The sequence below is a fragment of the Haematobia irritans genome, chromosome 4 (genome assembly GCF_050003625.1).
Source record: "Haematobia irritans isolate KBUSLIRL chromosome 4, ASM5000362v1, whole genome shotgun sequence".
NCBI lineage: Eukaryota > Metazoa > Arthropoda > Insecta > Diptera > Muscidae > Haematobia > Haematobia irritans.
Window position 1 is genome coordinate 34,134,114 of NC_134400.1, and position 27,273 is coordinate 34,161,386.

General features: G+C 28.2%; 1 protein-coding gene and 1 long non-coding RNA gene across 3 annotated transcripts in view; one reads left to right on the forward strand and one right to left on the reverse strand.

Annotated features, from left to right (window-relative positions):
* The window catches only part of LOC142233030 (uncharacterized), a 158,969-nt gene that overhangs the window by 42,134 nt on the left and 89,562 nt on the right, over positions 1–27,273 (forward strand). Inside the window, exon 2 of one of the 2 annotated variants that reach the window (XM_075303801.1) lies at positions 23,579–25,456. In XM_075303801.1, coding sequence (XP_075159916.1) covers positions 24,171–25,456 — 1,286 coding nt within the window. In that variant the 5' untranslated portion in view covers positions 23,579–24,170. The remainder of the gene's footprint in view (positions 1–23,578; positions 25,457–27,273) is intronic. The other variant, XM_075303800.1, reaches the window with a different exon arrangement.
* LOC142233769 (uncharacterized) lies at positions 3,872–4,422 on the reverse strand. Its single transcript, XR_012721485.1, has 3 exons — positions 4,355–4,422; positions 4,150–4,225; positions 3,872–4,055 (listed from the first exon to the last, which is right to left on the reverse strand). It is a non-coding gene; the product is annotated as an uncharacterized LOC142233769 (long non-coding RNA).

The window sequence follows — 27,273 nt, forward strand, 5'->3', positions numbered from 1 at the left end:
AATTTTATCAAAATTTTATTGTTATAGAAAATTTTGTCAAAATATTATTTCTATAGAAACTTTTATCAAAATTTTATTTCTATAGAAAATTTTGTCAAAATATTATTTCTATAGAAAATTTTGTCAACAATTTGTTGCTATAAAAAATTTTGTCTTATTTTTTCTTTTATTTCTATAGAAAATTTTGTCAAAATTTTATTTCTATAGAAAATTTTGTCAAAATTTTATTTCTATAGAAAATTTTGTCAACATTTTATTTCTATACTGGTGGATTAATTTTTTTTTCTTGCAGTTGCATATCACACGATATTTATTTAATGGATTAAATATAAATATTAGCTTTTGCCTTTTGTCTACTGTTCTCTCCCTTCGTTTACAGATTACAATTAATCACCTTATATATACAAGCTTCCTGATTATTAACCTTTATATCACTATTACGATTATCGTGCCTCTCAGTTAACAAAAAAAAAAAAAAAATAATAAAAACGTACAAAGTATACAAGCATCAACTAAACTGAAATCGCAACTTGGCGAAGTCTTTAATTTAATTTTCACAATTTTCTGTTATTAAGGTTTGATTATACTGAGATTCTTTTTCAAGCATTATTTGAATGTTGTATGGATGGAGTTTTCCTTCCGCTACTTTGGTCTGCCATACATACCGAAATAGTTGTGGCTGTGTTTTTATTGTTTTTTTCCTTCCTTGTTTTTCTTTAATACCTTTTCTCTATTCGATGTTCGTTTGTGTCATTATTATTTATTGCCTTTGTTAGCATTCGCATTACATACCGCCGTCTGATGATTCTCTGTGGGGGCCTATGTAGTTTGTCGGAAAATGAGTTGCCAAACCACCCACTACTACAATGGTAGTCTTTCCAGCACCCCTCTCTTCATACCATCATACCACATACAATTACTCAACTATACCATATTGAGCTAAAAAAAAAAAACAGTATCTCACCAAAAGAGAAAAAGAAACCCTAAACAGTAGTATGCAACCTTGTAACTTAACGAAGTAGGCTGACTTAGGGTAAAAGTAAAGCTGAAATGTTATTACTTCGTGTCTTATATTTGAAATGTTTGAAAAGCATAATTTCAATGTGATTATAGTATTTATGTTGAATTTGCTTTTCTCGGCGTATATCCGTCATTCTATTACTAAATAAAATATCTTGGTAGTTTTTCCCTTTACGCTTCCTCTGGCAGCATATAGTGATGATGCTTTGTATTTTTGAGTTGTCGTGTGAAAATTGCTTTAGTTGCCTTTTTTCACTCAATAGAAAAATAATTGAGATTTCTTCAAATTACCAAAGGGGGGTACATGAATTTGGAGTGATGAATTTTTGCTTTTAGGAATTGAGGGGAAAAAACTGGAACAATGTTTCAGTTCAGGTAAACATACAATAATAAATAAATACATATAATAAATTAAGTAACAAATAAATAATTTTGGTTTTCCTTATAGACAATGGAAAAGAAAATGGGATTTCTATAGATAAATTGTGTTCAGCCAGTCTGAATATTAGTTTTTCTATGGAAAACTCTATTCAGACAGGCAGAATTATTGTTTTCCTATGGAAAACTCTATTCAACCCAGCTGAATTATAGTTTTCCTATGGAAAACTCTATCCATCGAAGCTGAATTATAGTTTTCCTATGGAAAACTCTATTCAGCCCAGCTGGATTATAGTTTTCCTATGGAAAACTCTATTCAGCCCAGCTGAATTATAGTTTTCCTATGGAAAACTCTATTCAGCCAAGCTTAATTTTCTATTCAGCCGAGCTGAATTATAGTTTCCTATGGAAAACTCTATTCAGCCCAGCTGAATTATAGTTTTCCTATGGAAAACTCTATCCATCGAAGCTGAATTATAGTTTTCCTATGGAAAACTCTATTCAGCCAAGCTGAATTTTCTATTCAGACGAGCTGAATTATAGTTTCCTATGGAAAACTCTATTCAGCCCAGCTGAATTATAGTTTTCCTATGGAAAACTCTATCCATCGAAGCTGAATTATAGTTTTCCTATGGAAAACTCTATTCAGCCAAGCTGAATTTTAGTTTTTCCCATGAAAAACTCTATTCAGCAAAGCTGCATAATAGTTTTTCCATGGAAACTATTCAGCAAGGCTGCATAATAGTTTTTCCATGGAAACTCTATTCAGCAAGGCTGTTTTCAATGGAAACCTCTATTCAGCAAGGCTTGACAATAAATTTCCCTTGGGAAATTCTATTCAGCCATTCTGAATTATATTCAATTTGAATGATAGGATTATAGTTTATTTCAACCACATATTTATGGCAAAAATGACCCAGCATTTGTGGGTCACTATAACTAAGTCATGCATGGCTGGGTGTACTGAAATTACCAGATTTTCTTAGAAAATTTTCAATTTCGTTGAATAAAAAGTGAAGAAGAAAATAAATGGGGAAATACACTCCAACACACACACACACATATGAGTGTGGGGGAAATCAAATAGAATTGTGTGCGCGTTTGTTTGTTAACAACATTATGTGGTTTCAGCATTTTATATTTTACAATTTGCCTTGTTTTCTTCTTGCATTATTATTACTGTGGTCGTCTATGTTATTTAGTACTTATTATTTCTTACCCTGTTGGGTGTTTTTTGAGGTTTTGCTCTTTAGTTTTGGTTATTTTCATTACTGTTATTATTAATGACCTCAATTTCTTTTAAAGAATTTGCATGCACAATAGATGAAGTAGTGAGGGGATTGCTTTTATTGTTATTCGTTACTATAAAATATGTCAAAGAAAAGCGATATTTTTGACATTAAATTTTATATAAATAAAACAATGCAACAAATATAAATGGATTTACATAATTTGCCCCATATAATTCATTGCCATGGAAATCTTTTTCTCATTAATTGTGGTTACTTAATTTATAATTAAATACAAAGAAAAATACATTATGCCATTATGAGATAAAATAAAACAATAGATGACAGTATATATATACATTGAAAAAATATCCTACCATGGTTTTCTTTGGGGGTGGGGCGAAACTATTATGAATTGAGCAATAATGACAATCTTCAACTCTTTATTTCTCAGTCTCCCTCTCTCTCTCCTGCCAGATAATAGAGAGGATCTAGTTGTTTGGGGTGTTCATAATAATTATTTAACGGTATTTCATGCAGCCTTTGTTTATTGTAAATTAATGAGATTTTGTATTATTTGGAAACATACATTTTTTTTAAACACTAACATTAAATAATTATCATTGTAAAACAAATTGGTATATTTTGTTTTCAGTTATTCTATTATATTCAAGGTTTTTTTAAGGGAGAATACAGTTATTGCAATATGACATCTTTTGTAATCTCATATTGAAGTGTGTGAATTCGTAATTTTATAATATTTATTGTGCTTGAAATAAAATAATGCATTTAATTAATACTTTGTAAAAATAATTTTACAAAGCAATTTCATAAGACTTATAAAAATGTTTCTTTCTCAATGTCCCATGATGTTTTGATTAAGTGCACTGAAAAAACAGTGAACCTTTTTCCATTGCAAAATGAACTAAACTGTAGTAATATTGACCATGATTTAGCCCTTAAGATTTTTTTCAACTTGTCTAGTTTATAATTTTCTTAAATTTTAGTGCATCTATAACATTGTAGTTTAGTTCATTTTTACAACACCATAAGATTTATATACCCCTACCAAGTTAAAAAGTCAGTATTATTTTGGTTTACTTGCTTATTTTGTGGTTAACAGTCTCTTTAAAATGTCGACGACTAAACAATTTTTAAATCAATCATTCCACAGTACAGAGAAATTAAATAATTAAAGGAACAACAAACCGTTTTACTATTATGAAAATTTTCATACATTAAAATTAAACTTTCTTTAAGCAAAAGTATTTTACTATAAAAACTTATGATGAAAGTTCTTAATACAATGTTTTTGTGAATAAAAATTATGACCACGTGGAACAGAGAGTAGTTCATTTGAACCCGCTGTTTGGACATTTTGACTTATCCTTTTTTTATTCATCGTAGGTAGTTTTTTCACATATCTTGCTGGAAAAAATGGAAACAAAAATGAAAATAGTTAAAAATTAACACCATGTAATGAAATATAATTTTTAATTCTTCATTTTAGCTTGTAACTTACCATATTTGGGGCATTTTATCAAATGGTGTAAAGAATTCAACTTTTCTTTGGAAAACGTATCTCATAAAATGTGTACCTGAAACAATTAGAAAAATAATGAAGTATTCTATATAAACTCATAAAACTGTGTTGTTATCGATGTGAAGGATATAATAAAATAAATATTCTAGTTGAAAGAAAGCCAAAGTTTTAATATAAAACTTACCAATTCTCTATTAAATTGTACGCTGAGGGGAAATATAAAAAGTTGTCCAAATTTATTTGGGTTACTCTGAAATTAAATATTAAATAAAATTATTAAATAAGTTTTCAAAAAATCTAATGAAAAAAATAATAATATACATTAAAAACCAAATATTCTTGATAACCCTAGACAGTCATCATTCGTCAAAATGACGACACGTAATTTCATTTTCGATTTAAAATGCATTTTAGTCTATTGGGAAATGGTGAATTTAAGTTATACTAATTCGACCGTTTTATGAATTTTTGTTTTATACTACTTAAAACCATATTGAATAAGAAAATAAACTCAAGTTTGGTTAACTTTTTCGCTCACGATGAAAATTTCAGCGTCTTGAAATGAGCCGTAGTCAAAATGACGAAGGCTGATGTTAATGTACAAAAAATAAGGATGACTGTCCAGGGCTAAAAGAAAGTTAAAGAATCCTTACCAATTCACTATTAAATTACAGGCAAAGGAGTACTAAAAATTTGTCCAAATGTTTAAGGGGTTATTCTGAAATTAAATATTTGTTTTTACATTAAAAATATTACATTGGTTTCCAAACAATTTGATTAAAGAAATACTAAAATAAGGCAATAAAAACCTGTAATTTTGATGATAAAAAGGTCACAAAAACGTAAATATTCTAGTTAAAATAAATCCAATTTTTAAAAGAAAACTTACCAATTCTCTATTTTTTATTTGTTCGAATCCATCTGGAGTTGCTCTGAAATTAAATATTGTTTTTACAACAAAGAAAACATTAAACTGGCTTTCTAAAAAAAAAAAATAATTAACAAATAATAATATACATAAAAAATATTCTTTTTAAAAGAAAGTCATATTAAAAAAATACTTACCAATTTATGAATAAACTATACGCTGAGATATAACAAACATTTTCCAAATTCATCTGGAATTGAATATTATTTTTTTTAAATAGAATAATAAAAATTTCAATACACTTTCAATTTCAACATATTTTCGTAAATATTCTTAATAACTTTTTTCTAAACTACCGATAAAATATTAATAATTTTCATTTAAAAGGTTTAATAAACAAACAAAAATCCAAAATACTCCATGCCTTTATATTCCCTTGTTACATACTTTCTAAAAAGATGCAACAGCCCACGCCAACGCCAACTATACAACTGAAGCATGCCAAACAAAACCAAGCAAAGCCAAAACATTCCTACAACAACAAAAACACATGTGCCTTTATTGAAAACAACACCTCATCCAGCCAAATAAACCATCCGCGAATAACAAACACACACACCCAAACCACTAAATGGACAAAAATAAAAACAACCCCACACTCATGTATACACAACAAAACTCAAGTAACATCATCTTTACATTAATCACATTCCACTATGCCGATAAAGATCTCTGTACTATGCATTAGTTAATCGCATCAGCTGACAATTTACTCTAAGAATAATATTCGTAAAGGCACACCAGTTTACGAACAATGAAACGTTTAACTTAAAATTTTCAAAATTTTCAAGAAATGTTATCTACCATTTTTGACGAAAATGTCTATAAATTTAATTACATGTGAACTAAAAATATTTCATTGGGTAATTTTTTACCAACAAATATTAACTATAGGAATTGTCAGTAAGAAATTGCTATCCACTATCAAGTTCATATTTCGTAAAAAAATATTTTCTCATACAAAAAAATCTTATAGTAAATTGCACTTATTATTTACAAAATACTTTACATTTCACAAGTAGTTTTATAGCATGACAAACGAATTTTTAACTACCAGTTAAGAAATTTTTTAAGGAAATTTCCATCGTATTTTGTAGGCCATGAACTAAACGATTGCTACTTAGAATTTGTAAAATTTCCTTTCGAGTAGTTAATTTTCGTTCAAGATACGAAAAATGAACTAAAATTCTGGAAAATTCTTGTAATAAATTATTGTAAAAATCTTCTTAAATTTACGAGACACTTTTTTTTCTGTGTGTTTAAACACTTCCATAGCAGCTTTCGGTAGGCGACCAAAAGCCTCACGAAAATCTGATATGTGTGATAAAGAGCCTTTGCCTGATAGTGGACAGTTTGCTTTGTTAAAATACAATGTTTTATGTACGCGGAAAAATGCATTTATAATTTTAATTTTATTTTTAATTTTTGATAAAATTTTTAGATTCAATTAAAACTTAATTGGATCAATTAATTTCGTAAATGAAAATAACATCGTTTTTTTCTGTGTATGAGGTATGACTTTCCACACAACCACCTCTTGTAAAAGTGTCCCCTTGTAATATACCGGTATTTTGGCCTACATTATACCATTATGAGATAATAAAAAAATAGAGGAGAGTCTAACTACATACATAGAAAAATGTCCTACTACGTGTTTCTTTGGTGACGAAGCCGTTATGAATTGAGCAACTATGACAATCTTCAACTCTTTGTTTCTCACTCTCTCTCTTTCCTGCCAGATAATAGAGAGGATCGAGTTTGTTGGTCTACTACATAGACCTTATAATACATAGATGAGCCATGGGTGTCAAACTATGTTTGACAGTTCCGAAGATTAAGAATAAACGAGAAAAATAAGAGCACGCTTACAATTTCTTTCGTTTTCCTTTTTGTAGTTTGCCAATTTTACACACCGTTTATGAGCACCAGAGGATTTATAAATAAATTAATATATTAAAAGTTCATATTTGAACAAAAAATTGTGACCAAAACCGCGAAAATACGAATTATAATTTTGAGCAGCATTGCTCTTCACGAACAACACAAAAGCAAATGCCGGAAAATTAATGTTTGGGACTGACTCTTTACGAAAAAATCTAAACGAAATGTCAGAAAATTAATTTTTGGAACTGACACATTTTTTTTTTAAAGAGAATAGTGGATCATCTATGTATTATAAGGTCTATGGTATACTATAAAGATAATTATTTAACGGTATTTCATGCATCCTTTGTTTATTATAAAACTAAATAATTATCATTTTAAGACCAATTTTTTTTTATATGTATTTTGTATACTATTGAAGATTTTTTTGACGGGAGAGAACGTTAAAAAAAAAGTATGGCAATATTACATCCTTTGTAATCTATTCAAGTGTGTAAATTGGTAATTCCATTATATTGTGCTTAAATAATTATAAAATATTTAATTTTCTTAATACACTGAAAAAACAGTGAAATCACCAGGAAGAAAACTTTTAGTTAATTGTAGAAAATTTTGAATATTTTTAGAAAATTTTAACTAAACGCTGACATCACGCCGATATCACAAAAATAAGTAAATATTTTTCGACAAATTCAAGAAAATTTATTAGTTATAATATTTCTTTTTTCACTTGTTAAAGAAAATTTTGTTGTTTGAAGGAAAAAATTGGAGTTCAAAATTGCAAGAGTGTTTTTAGTGACATACGAAGTTCATGATGGACGAATTTTTAGTAAAATTTATAAATTTAAAGAAATAATGAACTATTTTGTGAGAAGTACGAATTTAGGAAATCTTTATACTTAATTTGTGTATAATTTTTTCCCATTCTTTAGTTCATTTAAATAACGTACGCAAAAAATTATTAGAGTAAAGGCAACTTTCTGCAGGCATAATAATTCCATGAACTAAACTAAAGTTAAATTGGCTTTAGTGAAATAGAGAGTTCACTTTTTTTGAGTGTACTTTCTACGCTTTATATTCATAAAAATCATTTTGCAAAGTAAAAAAATCATTTGATAAGACTTTTAAAAGAGTTTCTTTCATGGTTGCCACTCAAGGCAAAAATAATCTACCAACATTTAGAGAATATTTGACCAAAAAAATACCAAACAAAAAAATATTCAGTCAAAATTTTATTTCCATGTTCCATTTTGTCAAAATTTTATTTCTATAGAAAATTTTGTCAAACTTTTATTTTTTTTTAGAAAATTTTAGGCAAAATATATAGAAAATTTTGCCAAAATTTTATTTCTATAGAAAATTTTGTCAACAATTTTGTCAAAATCTTATTTCTAATGTTATAGAAAATTTTGTCGAAATTTTATTTCCATACTAAAATTTTGTAAAAATTTTATTTCTATAGAAAAGTTTTGCAAAATTTTATTTGAATAGAAAATTTGTCCAGATGTTATTTCTATAGACAATTTTCGGCAAAATTTTATTTCTATAGAACATCTTAACAAACTTTTAGTTCTATATAAAATTTTGTCAAAATTTTATTTCTATATAAAATTTTCTTAAAATTTTATTTCTATATAAAATTTTCTCAAAATTTTTATTTTTACTGAAAATTTTGTCAACATTTTATTTCTATAGAAAATTTGTCAAAATTTTATTTCTATGGAAAATTTTGTCGAAATTGTATTTCCATACAAAAATTTTGTCAAAATTTTATTTCTATAGAATATTTTGCCAAAATTTTATTTCTATAGAAAATTTTGCCAAAATTTTATGTTCAAGTGTGGTTTTTGTTGGGTTTAATAAACTGCCTGAATTTATTCTGATAATTGGTTGATAGTTTTGCTGCAAGTAGAGGATGCTGATGAGGAATGTGGTAATTCCGAAACGTGCGTCCATCCAACCATCTTGCAGTCTATAGGGCTTTGCCCAAATAAATTTGACAAACATTCTTTTCCTCTGTTGGTTAAGCTACTCTTGTAGTTTAGTCAATGTATGGTTTTAAGCTGAAATAAAAAAACAACAACAATGCTTAAAGAACAAAACCAACAATAACAAAACAAAACAAAATTTTATTTCTATAGAAAATTTTATCAAAATTTTATTTTTATAGAAAATTTTGTCAAAATTTTTGTATGGAAATAAAATGTTGACAAAATATTTTTTTTTTGTTTGGTAGTTTTTTTTTGGTAAAATATTCTCCAAATTTTGGTAGATTATTTTTGCCTCGAAAAAAATTTTGTCAAAATTTTATTTCTATAGAAAATTTTGTCACATTTTTTTTAGAACATTTTATTAAAATTTTATTTTTATAGAAAATTTTGTCAAAATCTTATTTCTATAGAAAATTTTGTCAAAATTTTTGTATGGAAATAAAATTTTGACAAAATACTTTTTTTGTTTGGTAGTTTTTTTGGTAAAATATTCTCCAAATGTTGGTTGATTATTTTTGCCCCGAAAAAAAATTTGTCAAAATTTTATTTCTATCGAAAATTTTGTCGAAATATTATTTCCATACAAAAATTTTGTCAAAATTTTATTTCTATATTCTATAGAACATCTTAACAAACTTTTAGTTCTATATAAAATTTTCTCAAAATTTTAATTCTATATAAAATTTTCTCAAAATTTTATTTCTATATAAAATTTTCTCAAAATTTTATTTCTATATAAAATTTTCTCAAAATTTTATTTCTACTGAAAATTTTGTCAAAATTTTATTTCTATAGAAAATTTGTCAACATTTTATTGCTATAGAAAATTTTGTCAAAATTTTATTTTTTTTAGAAAATTTTGTCAAAATCTTATTTCTTTAGAAAATTTTGTCAAAATTTTTTTGCCTAGAAAAAAAATTCAAAATTTTATTTCTATAGAACATTTTGTCGAAATTTTATTTCCATACAAAAATTTTGTCAAAATTTTATTTCAATAGAAATTTTTGTCAAAATGTTATTTCTATAGAAAATTTTCGGCAAAATTTTATTTCTATATAAAATTTTCTCAAAATTTTATTTCTATATAAAATTTTCTCAAAATTTGATTTCTATATAAAATTTTCTCAAAATTTGATTTCTATATAAAATTTTCTCAAAATTTTATTTCTATATAAAATTTTCTCAAAATTTTGATTTCTACTGAAAATTTTGTCAAAATTTTTATTTCTACTGAAAATTTTGTCAAAATTTTTATTTCTACTGAAAATTTTGTCAAAATTTTATTTCTATAGAAAATTTTGTCGAAATTTTATTTCCATACAAAAATTTTGTCAAAATTTTATTTCTATAGAATATTTTGGCAAAATTTTATTTCTATAGAAAATTTTGTCACATTTTTTTTTAGAAAATTTTATCAAAATTTTATTTTATAGAAAATTTTGTCAAATCTTATTTCTATACAAAATTTTGTCAAAAATTTTGTATGGAAATAAAATTTTGACAAAATATTTTTTTTGTTTGGTAGTTTTTTTGGTAAAATATTCTCCAAATGTTGGTAGATTATTTTTGCCTCGAAAAAAAATTTTGTCCAAATTTTATTTCTATAGAAAATTTTGTCGAAACTATATTTCCATACAAAAATTTTGTCAACATTTTATTTCTACAGAAATTTGTGTCAAAATGTTATTTCTATAGAAAATTTTCGGCAAAATTTTAAAAACTTTTAGTTCTATATAAAATTTTCTCAAAATTTTATTTCTATATAAAATTTTCTCAACATTTTATTTCTATATAAAATTTTCTCAAAATTTTATTTCTACTGAAAATTTTGTCAAAATTTTATTTCTATAGAAAATTTGTCAAAATTTTATTGCTATAAAAAATTTTGTCAAAATTTTATTTTTTTTTAGAAAATTTTAGGCGAAATTTTATTTCTATAGAATATTTTGGCAAAATTTTATTTCTATAGAGAATTTTGTCACATTTTTTTTTTTAGAAAATTTTATCAAAATTTTATTTTTATAGAAAATTTTGTCAAAATCTTATTTCCATAGCAAATTTTGTCAAAATTTTTGTATGGAACTAAAATTTTGACAAAATATTTTTTTTTGTTTGGTAGTTTTTTTTTTTTTTTTGGTAAAATATGCTCCAAATGTTGGTAGATTATTTTTGCCTCGAAAAAAAATTTTGTCAAAATTTTATTTCTATAGAAAATTTGTCAAAATTTTATTGCTATAAAAAATTTTGTCAAAATTTTATTTTTTTTTTAGAAAATTTTAGGCAACATTTTATTTCTATAGAATATTTTGGCAAAATTTTATTTCTATAGAGAATTTTGTCAAAATCTTATTTCTATAGAAAATTTTGTCAAAATTTTTGTATGGAACTAAAATTTTGACAAAATATTTTTTTTTGTTTGGTAGTTTTTTTTTTTTTTTGGGTAAAAATGCTCCAAATGTTGGTAGATTATTTTTGCCTCGAAAAAAAATTTTGTCAAAATTTTATTTCTATAGACAATTTTGTCGAAATTTTATTTCCATACAAAAATTTTGTCAAAATTTTATTTCTATAGAAAAGTTTTGCAAAATTTTATTTCAATAGAAAATTTTCGGCAAAATTTTATTTCTATAGAACATCTTAACAAACTTTTAGTTCTATATAAAATTTACTCAAAATTTTATTTCTCTATAAAATTTTCTCAAATTTTTTTTCTGTAGAAAATTTTGTCAAAATTTTATTTCTATAGAAATTTTTGTCATAATTTTATTTCTATAGAAAATTTTGACAAAATTTTATTTCTATAGAAAATTTTGTCATAATTTTATTTCTATAGAAAATTTTGCCAAAATTTTATTTCTATAAAAATGTTTTTTCTAAAGTGCTCCCCCAGTGTATGGGGTATCGTCTAAAGTGACCCAAACAGAAAATTCTCTGAAATTCGTCATTTAGCGAATTCTGATAGCCACTTTGTGGAGGAAAATTATTTGGGGAGTATGATTTATTAGCCTTTCTTGGTTAACATGTGCTTTATGTCCAACCTCAAAATCTTTGTTAAGAATTCAACTTTTGTTTTTTTTTTAGTCTATACATGGTCTGACCTAAAGTGGTTTAATTGTTTTCTGTTGTTTGTTGGTGAACGTTGTAGATCTCTGTTTTTTCCAAAACAATGATTTTGTAAGAGTAAGCCTAAATGTTGGGATTTCCTTTCTTCAGTTTATTTTGTATCCTACGACCCTTAGAATAGAAAGTTGAAAGACCATAAACCCTTGTTAGGTATTTTTGCCCCATATAAAACCTCAAAATGTTTATTTAATTAAATCTACTATAAAAGAAATATGAAGGGTTTTTGAGGGGAGAAACTAAAAACACCAATTAATAAGACTTTTAACAACAACCCTTTGAGATTGACAAAGGATTAATGTGAAGAGGAAATAAATGCCTTTACGAAAACAATTTTGGAATGAGAAAAAAAGGTCTGGCAAAATCAAAGCAAGAAGATTTTCAATTTTCTTATCTATGAAACTTTTAAAGTTTTCTAGATATCCCTCATAAAAGTTTTTTTTTTTTTTTTTTTTTTTTTTTTTTTTTTTTTTAACATATAGGGTGTTAAGCCATCATTAAAACATAAGCGAAATACTCGACCTGTGGTAATTTAGTAAACAAAAAACTACACAATCTTGCAACTTTTCACGCTCTTGTGATTACATGTCTGGAGCAATGATAAACAAAACAAAAAATAAAATTAAATTCTAAAATGAAACCAATTTCACTTTAATTCAAAAGAAAACCCGGAAAATTGTTATGGAACTCTAGTTTTTGTACAGATGACGAGGTTCATGTATTCAGCTTTTTTTTTTAATCAAATTAAGATCTTCTTTAATACTTAGGAAGTGGAACACATTGACTCACCGTTTTTGTTTTAGTGTTTTTTTTTTTGTCTATACTGATTACTTATGTGAAGAGTGTTGATGTGCATTCGCTTCCATTTCGAAAATTTAGAAAGAAACCTCATAAATTAACCATGAACAACAACTACACAGCTACACTTTTACTACAGAGTTTTGTGGGGATTTTTAAAAAACCTCAACGAATCATCATCATCATCGCCGCTGTTTCTATCATGAGCATGGCCATTGCCATGATCTTCATCAGAGCAAATGGCTGGAGTCGACTTTTTAAACCAATATCAAGTAGTGAAAAAACCAACAAACTTTCTTTTCATTTTGAGAATTCTTAAAACGTTCCAAAAGACTGATTCCATATTCCTCATGGTTGGTTATAGTATTTCCCTTAAATTACAGTACCCAGCTATGGATAATCTAAATCCTACTCGGTATGTTAGTAAGAACTAACAAAACGAAAAAAAAACGACAATAAAACAGGTGTATGAGATTTGTATACGAGATCCATATAGAAAATTACGTTTAAATTCTTCGTAAAAAAAATTTGTTAAATTTTTATTTCTATAGAAAATTTTTATCAAAATTTTATTTCTATGGAAAATTTTCGTCAAAATTTTATTTCTGTAAAACATCTTAACAAAATTTTATTTCTATAGAAAATTTTGGTCAAAATGTTATTTCTATAGGAAATTTCGTCCAAATTTTATTTTATTTATTTCTATAGAAAATTCTAACAAAATTTTATTTCTATAGAAAATTTTTGTCAAATATTTATTTCTATAGAAAATTTTTGTCAAATATTTATTTCTATAGAAAATTTTTGTCAAATATTTATTTCTATAGAAAAATTTTCCAACATTTTATTTCTATAGAAAATTTTCGGCAAAATTTTATTTCTATAGAAAAATTTTCCAACATTTTATTTCTATAGAAAATTTTCGGCAAAATTTTATTTCTATAGAAAATTTTTATTTCTAAAGAAAATTTTGTCAAATAGTTATTTCTATAGAAAATTTTGTCACTTTTTCTTTTTCTACGTATACTTCCATCGTTTTTAATTTTAAAGAAAGAATATTTTTAACTCAAACAAAATGTGTGATTTGCATACAAATGTGTAAAGCAAGTGTGCTACCAAATGCTATTTTCTCGTTGGCTTCAAACCATACCCTTCTATAGATACAAGTAAACCCATATCATTATCAACGAACATGTACCCAGTATGCCGCCAGCTCATTATTTGAAGTCACCCAGTAGGAAATTTCATTATTACCTCTCAAATCAGGCTTGAATCATATCATATCATGCAGTAGGAGAAACTAAAAATCATTATATTGGTGTGTTGCTCACCAATGTAAAGAGAGAGAGAGAGAGCATAACCACAGATTATCTTGTGTGATCTTCATATAGCAAAACGAAGTTGAATTCCTTCTGTTTTGAAAGTGGAAATTGCATTTCCTACTTACTACTCATACTACTATATCCTCTCCTCTCGCTTAACTTATTTGTGCTACTGGGCGTTGTTTTAAATCAGGTATATATGTACAGAGTATTTCCCAAGTAACTAACATACACACATACATGAAGAGAAATTGAATGACAGTTACTCGAAGAAATTACATCTCATTGAGTATGATAGAGAAATGTCATCACATGTCAAATTAATGTAAATGAGAAGAAAAAAAAGAGCAACAAAACGATTAATGTCACATTGGGTATGTTCCCCTATACATTTGGTCACATCACTTTACCCCCGTAAGTGATCTATTGTTTTAATTTATGAAAAGCTGGAACAGAAACAAGTAACACATAAATACAGTTTGTCAAGAAAGTGTTTTGACAATGGGATAAAAATTATGTTTTGTTCCAAAATTAAATATAATGAAATTTTAAAAAAATATTTTATTATGTATTTTGCAAAGTATACATACGTACACAGAATTAAAAATTTAATAAAATATTTAATATTTCAATTATTTCTAGAATTTGAAATATTTGGCAATGTCAAAAGACTTTCTTGACATACTGTATATCTACTAATTTATATACGCAAAGTTTTAGGGTTTATTTATTACGTTTTTATAGTTCATGAGGGGGTGCTGGTGGAGGTCGCTGCCAAAGGTTATTGGAGTATGACAAAAGAAATCTACGAAAGTTTAAAATCTAACGTTTTTTGTTTTCTTTTTAATAATATGTTAATTCTATTCACTTAATACAACTCATATATTATGCTTCAAGTGTTAAAGGTGTTTGGAAGGTGATTTTAATTCACCTCATGAACAATTTTTACTAGGTTGACGATTTTATTACATTATGTTTTTGAAAAAAAAAAATCCAGTGAAATTATTTGTGATAGTAAAACTCTTGAAGGGTTGTCACTTTGTAATTTGTAAGCTAAAAGTAATTAGAGCTGACATTAAGGTTCATGTGAGACACATTTGAAGGTCTTCCACTTTCTCCCTTCATAAAAAATGGCGGAGACTAGAACAATAGTTGAAGAAGTACACTCACAAAAAGAAAAAAATAATAATAACTTCTTAAACAAAGGAAATTTGTAGCCAGCATATTACTTTTTAAGATTTGTTTTCCAACGATGCCTTGAAAAAAAGAGTTTTCTTTTTTCTGAGTAATGAAAAGTTAGATAAACACAATTTTAGGCCACGACACAGGATCAAATTCATAAAATCGAATATTTTGTACTTTGTATTCAAAAATAGTCTAATACTTATAACGAGGATTTTGTATCTATGGTTTAAAGTTTTTTTTGAAAGTAAGAAGTAAGAAAATATCTGTTATAATTTGTATTTTTAAACTGACATTTATTTGTACATGAAACCCTTTGTTGATATATCGCAAAAAGAGAACGAAAATTGGATAAATGGAATCTGTATCACGGTTGCCACAGTTGGTAGAATTCTACCAAAAATGGTAGATTTTTTACTCTACTACAAAATTTTCTATAAAAATAAAATTTTGACTAAATTTTCTATAAAAATAAAATTTTGACAAAATTTCCAATAAAAATAAAATTTTGACAAAATTTCCAATAAAAATAAAATTTTGACAAAATTTTCTATAAAAATAAAATTTGACAAAATTTCCAATAAAAATAAAATTTTGACAAAAATTTTACATAAAAATAAAATTTAACAAAATTTTCTATAAAAATATAATTTTGACAACATTTCCTATAAAAATAAAATGTTGACAAATTTTCTACAAGGAATAAAATTTTGACAAAATTGTCTACAAAAATAACATTTTGACAAAATTGTCTACAAAAATAAAATTTTGACAAAATTTTCTATAAAAATAAATTTTTGACAAAATTTACTACAAGAATAAAATATTCACAAAACTTTCTACAAACAAGTATATACAGCACTAAGTTCGGCCGGGCCGAATCTTAAATACCCACCACCATGAACCAAATATTAGGGTTTCCTTTGAAATTTCAGGAGGGCTTGAGGACACTTTCCGAAGATAAATTTAAAGATTTCACCTATGAGGACTATATCAGATTCTGGATTTATAACAACTATTTTTGTTTGAGTTTTAGAGGAATCATTAACATCTCTTGTAAGTGTGCAAGAAAATTATAAAATAACGTCTTGATTTGAAATCTTAAATCTGTAGAAGTAAAATCTGGAAATTTTACATTGAGTTTCAAGCAATTTTCATGATCAGTGCGCCTTCTACACCCTGAAGAAGTGAAGTCGGTCTATTATATGGAGGCATTACCAAATGGACCGATAAAAAACTTAATCCGATACACGATTTTGTGAGCCTAAAATACCAGAATATTTACAATTTCAGGCAAATCAAATAAAAACAACGGTTTCTAGAAACCCAAGGAGTTAAATCGGGAGATCGTTCTTATGGGGGCTATACTAAAATATGGACCGATACTCACCGTTTTCGGCACACCTCTTTATGACCCGGAAAATACCTCTAGATTTCCAATTTCAGGCAAATAGGATAAAAACTTCGGATTCTAGAAGCCCAAGAAGTAAAATCGGGAAATCGGTCTATATAGGGGCTATACCAAAATATGGACCGATACTCACCATTTTCGGCACACCTCTTTATGGTCCTAAAATACCTCTAGATTTCCAATTTCAGACAAATTGGATAAAAACTACGGTTTCTATAAGCCCAAGACCCCAAATCGGGAGGTCGATTTATATGGGACTATATCAAAACCTCGACCGATATAGCCCATCTTCGAACTTGACCTGCCTGCAGACAAAAGACGAGTTTGTGCAAAATTTCAGCACGATTGCTTCATTATTGAAGACTGTAGCGTGATTACAACAGACAGACAGACGGACATCGTTATATCGTCTTAGAATTTCTCCCTGATCAAGAATATATATACTTTATATAGTCGGAAATCGATATTTCGATGTGTTACAAACGGAATGACAAACTTATTATACCCCCGTTACCATTCTATGGTGGTGGGTATAAAAATAAAATTTTGACAAATTTTCTACAAAGAATAAAATATTGGCAAATTTTTATAAAACAAAAATTTTGATACAAGTTTCTATAAAAATAAAATTTAAACAAAATTTTCTATAAAAATAAAATTTGGTAAAAATAGTAGAAAAATCTAAATTTTCGTTAAGTGCAATTTTGCATTTGGCCGTAAACCATTTAGATTTTTAATAGGAACATATAAGCTGGTTCGCAAATAATATCAACGTAATCTCATTCAAAATCCACTATATTACCATGCATGAGGTCTGTCTTTTATTTGGAGTGATTAGGCAACCCTAGAGTTGCAATCTAACAACTGACAGTTCTTTCATAAAGCTTGAAATTTTTGAGGTCCTCAGAAATAATTATTCGATTGCTCTGTGGATTCCTAGTCTGTAAAACTCATTTTCTATTTCATGGGAAAAAATTTTGGAGTATGAAATAAATTGAAAACTAGAAAAATCGGTTAGAAAATTTACCAAATAAGTAACAGCTGGGTAAAAAGTACTTTTTCACTTCAAAAAGTACAAAAGTAATAAATTTATCAATACCCATAACTTAGATCAATTTTAAAGTCAGTCAATCTCTTTCCGTAATACCTGCACTTCCTAACCCTCTGATGAGTGAAAAGGTCGCCGTGGATTTTTTGCACTTTTATTTTTATTTCTTTATGTGTAATTGGATTGAATTAACATTTATATTAATATGTCAATAGAGAGAAATATTAGAAACTATGTTACCGAGAGCTCTAATGAAACCAATTGAATAGCAATAATAATTGATGGTGGCTAACATTCATGACATAATGTTGAATATTCGTTAAGATTTTTCAAATGTCAAAAGTTTTAAGTGTTTATTTCCAAGTCTTCTAAGTATTATAAAGAGAATAGTATGCACTGCTCCCCCTCTTAGTGTAAACAACTGTAATCCAGGGATGGAAAATACAATTTTTAAGAAAGTACATAAAAGGTATTTTTTTGAGCGAAAAAGTACTTTTCACTAAATTTCAACAAAAATTCCATTACAAGATTATTGTCAAGACCTCCTTTAGACTGAATTTTAAAGAAAATAAAATTTTGTTTGTCAACTCCTCAATTTTAAATACAAATTTTCTGTAGACATTTTTGACAAAATTTTCTATAGAAATAAAATTTTAGCCATTTTTTTATAGAAATAAAATGTTGACAAAAAATAAAATAAAATTTTGACAAAATTTTCCAAAAGAAAACATTTTCACAAAATTTTCTATAGAAATAAAATTTTGAGAAAACTTTCTGAAGAAATAAATTTTTGTAAAATATTAAAATATTTTGACAAAACTATTGTACCATAAATCTGATATCGGCTCAAAAATGTCTACAAAAAAATGTACTAAATCACTCGCGGGGGTACTACGGTACTGACGAGGGTGAAAAAGTATTGAAGAAAGTCCTATAGTACTTCATTTTCCATCCCTGCTGTAATCATATGGCTCATATGTAATTAAAGTTATTCTCTCCAACTCTCTCTCTGTAATTCCCATATTTTCTTAGTCAAGTCTTTCTCTCCGAACCCCCTCCAGATACTATCAATAAAGCACAATAACCTATTGTTAAAGTTTTCTCTCCGATTCTCTTTCTCTCTCGCTCTCTCTCTCTCTCTGTAACTACCATTTGCTTTTCTTGATCATTAAATACAACACTAATTTCTTACTACAATGAATTAATTCTGTTAAATTTCAGTAGTTTTGTCAGTTGTTGTTGGCTTGTATTGAATTGTTGTTGTTGTCTCTATAGTTGTTGTCATCGAACGATTGTTTGACTAATACCCCCATTGATTACGACAACTTTCGTTGAGGTTGGTTGGCCTATTAACACATTATAATGCTAATGAAATGCAAATTAACTCAAAAGGTATGAATTGTAGTAGAATCGACAAAAAAAAAAATCAAAGAAAAAACGAAACACTTCAAAATAAATGTGAACCAAACAACAAAGTGTTTAGAAGACTCCACATGGTGTTGTGGTAGTCTAATGGCAAATGATGTGATCACGCCGCGACAGCCCTGATGACAGCCAACGATGATGTTCACCATGAATTGAACATGCTATCGCCTCGGAATTATTTTTTAAATCAATCTTTATTGTAGATATGATGACAGAGAACAACGGTATCCCTCCCTCAGATGTTAAGTAATGATAGAGGGGAACAAAAAAGAAAACCTAGAAAACAAAACGGACACATTATTGATAAATTATGTCATTTGAAATGTATAATTTATGTAGTCTTCCAGGGATTATTAGAGCAATATAGTATGTCAAATACTTAAATGACTATTAATGGGATTACATTTTCATCATGACACTCTGGAGTTTATACAAATCAGGAATAAAAATCCACTGACCTTGGTTTCTTATAAAGAAAGAGAGTGTCTTAAGCACTCTCTTTTCTTTTTTTATGGTATGAAAATAAAAAGCAACGTTAATAATTTATTTCATATTGTAAGACTGAATATTGTGGGCTTGAAAAGAGATAATGGGGGGAAAATGTAATAAATAATTTTATTGATATTTTTGTGTAGGAATTTGTCATGTAGCGATTTAGAAAAGTTAGTCTACATAAAATTTTATATTTCAATGTCCAATAACGGTAACATAAAATCATCTAATTACCGAGAAAGAGAATGGGAGATATAATGTTAGCAACATTATATTTAATGCTTATTTTATATACAGAGATGCCATATAGTCCAAAATTGAATAGAAAACAAAAATAGAAGAGTAAAATGACAGCAGGAGGTATCAAACCCTTGCCAGAGTTCGTTACATATTTGTCGTTTAAGATTCTTTGAATAAGAAGAAATTAATGTCAGGAAATGAAGTAAAAAATTGGTATTTTGAATTTCAAAAAACTTTGAAAATGCCAAGAAATGACGTAGAAAAATATGCTAAATATTCCTCATTGCTATTTACTCCAAATGTATTGTGAGAGTTTTAATGAAAATAAATGCAAATTAAAAATATAACGAACATGTATGTATCGAACGCCGTTCGCTGCAACCTTTAGTATGACATCGGCTAATTTCCCATCTTCATTATCTTTTGTTTTTATTTGAAAACTTGTGCTCATTTAATGTTTAATAATATCTAATGTAAATATATTTGACAAATATAAATATGTTTCGATTAAATTAGGTCAGCTCTCCATGTCTAAACATAACATGTGTTCATTTTTAATTTTTCAAAATTTCTTCAAGCTATATTTCCTACAAAATATACATGACTGGCTAGTAGTCATACATATGTCTGCATATATCTTATTCTGTTGGTTAGTAAAATATTATAAAGTCAAAGCGAAAACAAAAACTATATGGAAAATCTTAAAATGACAACGAAAAATATGAAACAAAATCACGCAATTGCGTGCCATTGTGATTTTACATTGTTTTCCCTTTGTGGGGCGTTTTTTTTTTTTGGCAAACGTTTCACTTAAAGAATATTTGAAATAGCTTTTCCGGTCACTCGTTGATTGCTTTTCATTCAATTTGATGGTAAAAATGCCATTCCTTTTTTAATGCTTTCCATACATTATTGGTAAAGGCAAAAATATGGGAAATTTATTTCATTGTTGAAATATTTTTTTAAAAATTCTTTATGGAGGAATTCAATTAAACAATTATTTTAAGCACTTGTGTTTATGTGAAAAGGTCTTATAACTCATTATTAATATTATTAATGTGAAATGTTTATGAATTACTGCAACAAATTATATCCATCACTAAAAAATAAAATAAAAAAAACTTAAAGCGATCACAGTAACGACCTATGTGCAGAGATTTTGAGGGTTTGCTAATAAAGCGTTGCCAAAAAAAACGCTAAGTACTTTTTGTATAAAAATTAATGTTGATGGGAATTATTGGAAAATAATTGAACTTTAAATTATGTGTAATATATTTCCCCGCAAAAAGATTTAAAAACAAAAAACAGATCTAACGCAGAGAGGGAATATGATCAACTCTTAGAACAAAATTTTATTTTTGGATGAGGAGCATAAAACATTTTTGTCGCAAAAATAATGTTTTCTCATTGAACATAAAATTATTGTCGAAATTGGATGCATAATATAAAAAAACACACACACATGATTGCGACGATTATATTACATTTTCACCGTCCAAAAAATTATATTTTGCTCTAAGAGGTAATCATATCCCTTCTCTGGGTGTGGCGAAAATGCAAATTGGCAACATGATGTCTTTCGCAATAATGCTCAGGGTCGGCCCTCAGGGGCCATAGTTGGTAGAATTCTATCCAAAGTGGTAGCTTTTTTACTGTTTGGTAGATTGGTTGATGTTTTGGTAGATTATTTATAGGAATAAAATTTTGACAAAATTTTCTATAGAAATAAAATTTTGACAAAATTTTCTATAGAAATAAAATTTTGACAAAATTTTCTATCGAAATAAAATTTTGACAAAATTTTCTATAGAAATAAAATTTTGACAAAATTTTCTATAGAAATAAAATTTTGACAAAATTTTCTATAGAAATAAAATTTTGACAAAATTTTCTATAGAAATAAAATTTTGACAAAATTTTCTATAGAAATAAAATTTTGACAAAATTTTCTATAGAAATAAAATTTTGACAAAATTTTCTACAGAAATAAAATTTTGGCAAAATTTTCTATAGAAATAAAATTTTGACAAAATTTTCTATAGAAATAAAATTTTAACAAAATTTTCTATAGAAATAAAATTTTGACAAAATTTTCTATAGAAATAAAATTTTGACAAAATTTTCTATAGAAATAAAATTTTGACAAAATTTTCTAGAGAAATAAAATTTTGACAAAATTTTCTATAGAAATAAAATTTTGACAAAATTTTTTAGAGAAATAAAATTTTGGCAAAATTTTATATAGAAAAAAAAAATATCGACATAATTTAATGTAGCAAAAAAAAATTAAAAAATTTCTAGAGAAATAAAATGTTGACAAAATTTTCTATATGAATAAAAATTTGCCAACTTTCTATAGCAATAAACTTTCGACATCATTTTCAAGAGAAATAGAAATACAGTTTTACCAAAACTTTCTCGCATATTAAAATTTTGACATTTTCTAGCAAAACAACCTAACCTAACCTAACCTAACCTTCAATAGAAATAAAATTTTGACAAAATTATTAAATATTAAATAGAATATTGGCAAAATTTTCTAACAAAATAACATTTTCTAACAAAATAAAATTTTGACAAAATTTTCTAACTAAATTTCTTTCTAACTATAGAAAGAAATTTTTCTATAGAAATAAAGTTTTAACCAAAATTTTCTGTAGAAGTAAAATGTTGACAAAGATTTCTAGAGTAATAATAAAATGTTTGCCATTCCGTTTGTATGACATCGAAATTTAATTTTTATAGCTTAATTTTCAAATTGATTACCTTTTCATCTCCAATCAAATTTTTAAATTGAAATTTTTTGGTGATATTTTTTCTGTGTATCATCTTTTGGGGATATGAATATCTATTGGATTTTATCTTTTTTTCTTAATTTTATTGTTTGTATTAAGTCATAAAAACCTTAATTACCTATGTAATAGCTATTTACTATTGTCATTAATTTAGGGAATATCAGCTGAGAGTTCCCCTTGAAATAACCTAGTTGATATTTTTTTGTGTTCTCTTGTTAAATTAAATTAGGTAACTGAAGGTACTAACCAACATCAAACGAGTCAAAAAGACCACATCTACACGGCTTAAGAGCCAAGGTTTGTTAACTTTAGTTTACACAAAAGAAGAGAAAAAATAAACAAATAATTGAAGCACGATTAAATTACTACACACAATGACCACAACGCAAAAAAAAAACACAAAAAAACAAACCAAACATTAAACAAACAAGAGTGGAAATAAACCATAAAAAATGCCACAATAACTTGAACCCCCCAAAGATGAGATATTTGCACAAAATTCCATCAAAGCAAACACAACAAAGACTTGTTCTCTTGCAAATAACCAAGTAACAAACAAAAAACCAAACTAAACGACCTACCACCATGTTGGTCAAAACATTCCCATTCCCATGGAAAATGGAAACTGAAAATAAGATGAAGATGAGAATTGTCGTTAAAATAGCTTATTTTCAGTTTCATTTTCACATCGCCTGCCAGTCAAGATAGCAATTCTTTTTATTTTTTGTTTTTCACAAAATTCTTTGTTTTTTTTTTTGTTTCTCTGGATTAGCGCGTATAGTATGCCGGTGTTTAAAATCGAAAGTAAACAGTCCATTACGAAAAGCAAACACTTTAAATGAAACAAACAAATAAATATTTTGCTAATGATTAAAATTCAAAGAAAACAAAAGATCATCAGAGAATCACAGTCGAGAGAATTAAGAAATAGAGCAAATACTCTATCTATCTACAAATACTTAAGTACATAAGAGTATCTCTCGCTAAACAAAAGCAAAAGAACACCATAACGTCATTGCAACGCGTTACATTACGTTTACCATACGTTGCCATTGTATAAGGCGTAGTAATAATGTCTACTACGTTGTATGCGAATTATGTGAAAAGTCAATATTCACACACACACACACAGCCACATATACCCATGTATATTTCTCTCTCTCTTAGAAAGTGACAATAACAATTGATTTGAATGGCCAAAAATAACAAATAGGTGGAAAAACACAGGCTATCTATCTAAAAAAAAAAAAAAACAAAACAATCAAAACATTCGTTTCATATTTGAAACGCCACAAAGAAAATCTCGTTTTTTTTTAATTTGTTTTGAAAATTCACCACGACCCCCATCCAATGACGCCGAGATAATGTTGAGGACACCTACGCATTTTGTTGAGATCGGTACGAATACAACAAAATCTAATACACCGTTCATACAGAAACTACAACAACAGCATCAGCATCATACAACAACAGGTACCAAGTACCATTACTATGAGCAATATACGAAAATTGTCGATCAGCAGCAGCAAGTATATAAGCAACAGACAACAAAGAAATTGCAGCAGCAACAACAACAACAACACCAGCTACAAACATCAAAAAATATTGGTGAAAAACTAAAGAAAACTGAGAAGAAGAAGAAGACGAAGAACATTAAATCATCTTCGTCATCATCATCATCATCGTCCAACGTCACATCGACTTCCATTTCTTCGGCCTCAAGTGACGCATCATCAATATCTTCCGGCAATACCACAATCAGTAGCCAAACAACAACAGAAATATCAACAGACTCTCCTCTTTCCTCTCGCCCCTCGCTTACATTTAGAGAACATCTACTGAGTCGGGGTTTGTTATCAGGATCGCCGTTTTCTTTTATGCGCTTGAAAAAGGCCAAGACTACCGCCACCGTTGTTACAACAAAGAATCCTGAATTGAGAAAGGCGACCTCTAAACGTTTTGTGGATTTTGTCGATTGCAGTAGCAATAATAACAACAGTGGTAATACACACGAAGATACTAGTTATCGTAAAATTATCAAAACGGGTGCTAGTATTACCACGGAAAAAGGAAAATCTAACAACAATCTCTCACCACCATCCTCAATAGGAAGTGAAAAACTTGCAAAAGTTGAAACTAAGTCAGCTGAAACAGAATTATCAGCAATACGTACAACGGGTTATTTTGCCAATATTCTCAATAGTAGTAGCGGTAGTAGCAGCCCTAACAGCAATAATACCAAAAACAAACACAACAGCAATAATAACAATAACAGCAACAATACCAATAATAATTACTTAAATTCATATATACGAAAAGAGTTGGTGATCAACTCTAGTAAAGAACTCTCAAAATCAGCTGATCTACAAGAAAGTGTTGCCAATCACCATCAAACCAGCACCATCTTGCCTTTTGTATCGTTTACCAACACTTGTGTGGCGCCACCCTCATTGGTAGCTGCCACAGCTGTAGCATCTCCATCTATTGCCAATACTGCAACAGCAACAGCAGCAACGACGACTTCGACGGCAACAATGTCGCCCACCACACAGGCGCCACCAGCCGTACGTACCTCACTCTTTGATTCCTGTCATCGTAAGATACGCTTAATTGGCGGTGGCCCAGTTGCATTTTTGGGCGGTCTAGTTGCGTAAGTGTTAATAATGGCATATACATATATTTTTTTTTCGTTATATATATAAAACTTATTTTATGGTTTTAATTATTTTTATAACCTCCATCATAGGATGGGGGTATATTAACTTTGTCATTTCGTTTGTAACACATCGAAATATTGCTCTAAGACCCCATAAAGTATATATATTCTGGGTCGTGGTGAAATTCTGAGTCGATCTAAGCATGTCCGTCCGTCCGTCCGTCCGTCCGTCTGTTGAAATCACGCTAACTTCCGAACGAAACAAGCTATCGACTTGAAACTTGGCACAAGTAGTTGTTATCGGTGTAGGTCGGATGGTATTGAAAATGGGCCATATCGGTCCACTTTTACGTATAGCCCCCATATAAAGGGACCCTCAGATTTGGCTTGTGGAGCCTCTAACAGAAGCATATTTCATCCGATCCGGCTGAAATTTGGTACATGGTGTTGGTATATGGTCTCTAACAACCATGCAAAAATTGGTCCATATCGGTCCATAATTATATATAGCCCCCATATAAACCGATCCCCAGATTTGGCTTGTGGAGCCTCTAAGAGAAGCATATTTGATCCGATCCGGCTGAAATTTGGTACATGGTGTTAGTATATGGTCTCTAACAATCATGCAAAAATTGGTCGACATCGGTCCATAATTATATATAGCCCCCATATAAACCGATCCCCAGATTTGGCTTGCGGAGCCTCAAAGAGAAGCAAATTTCATCCGATCCGGCTGAAATTTGGTACATGATGTTGGTATATGGTCTCTAACAACCATGCACAAATTGGTCCACATCGGTTCATAATTATATATAGCCCCCATATAAACCGATCCCCAGATTTGGTTTGTGGAGCCTCTAAGAGAAGCATATTTCATCCGATTCGGCTGAAATTTGGTACATGGTGTTGGTATATGGTCTCTAACAACCATGCAAAAATTGGTCCATATCGGTCCTTAATTATATATTGCCCCCATATAAACCGATCCCCAGATTTGGCTTGTGGAGCCTCTAAGAGAAGCATATTTCATCCGATCCGGCTGAAATTTGGTACATGGTGTTGGTATATGGTCTCTAACAATCATGCAAAAATTGGTCCACATCGGTCCATAATTATATATAGCCCCCATATAAACCGATCTCCAGATTTGGCTTGCGAAGCCTCAAAGAGAAGCAAATTGCATCCGATCCGGCTGAAATTTGGTACATGGTATTGGTATATGGTCTCTAGCAACCGTGCAAAAATTGGTCCACATCGGTCCATAATTATATATAGCGCACATATAAACCGATCCCCAGATTTGGGTTGCGGAGCCTCTAAGAGAAGCAAATTTCATCCGATCTGGCTCAAATTTGGTACATGGTATTGGTATATGGTCTCTAGCAACCGTTCAAAAATTGGTCCATATCGGTCCATAATTATATATAGCCCCCATATAAAACGTTCTCCAGATTTGACCTCCGGAGCCTCTTGGAGGAGCAAAATTCATCCGATCCGGTTCGAATTAGGAACGTGGTGTTAGTATATGGTCGCTAACAACCATACCAAAATTGGTCCAATCACACAAAAATTGGTTCATATCGGTTCATAATCATGGTTGCCACTAGAGCCAAAAATAATCTACCAAAATTTTATTTCTATAGAAAATTTTGTCAAAATTTTATTTCTAGAGAAAATTTTGTTAAAATTTTATTCGGTTCATAATAAAATTTTCATCATTCTCAAAATTTTATTTCTATAGAAAATTTTGTTCAAAAGTTTATTTATATAGAAAATGTTGTTAAAATTTTATTTCTGTAGACATTTTTGTC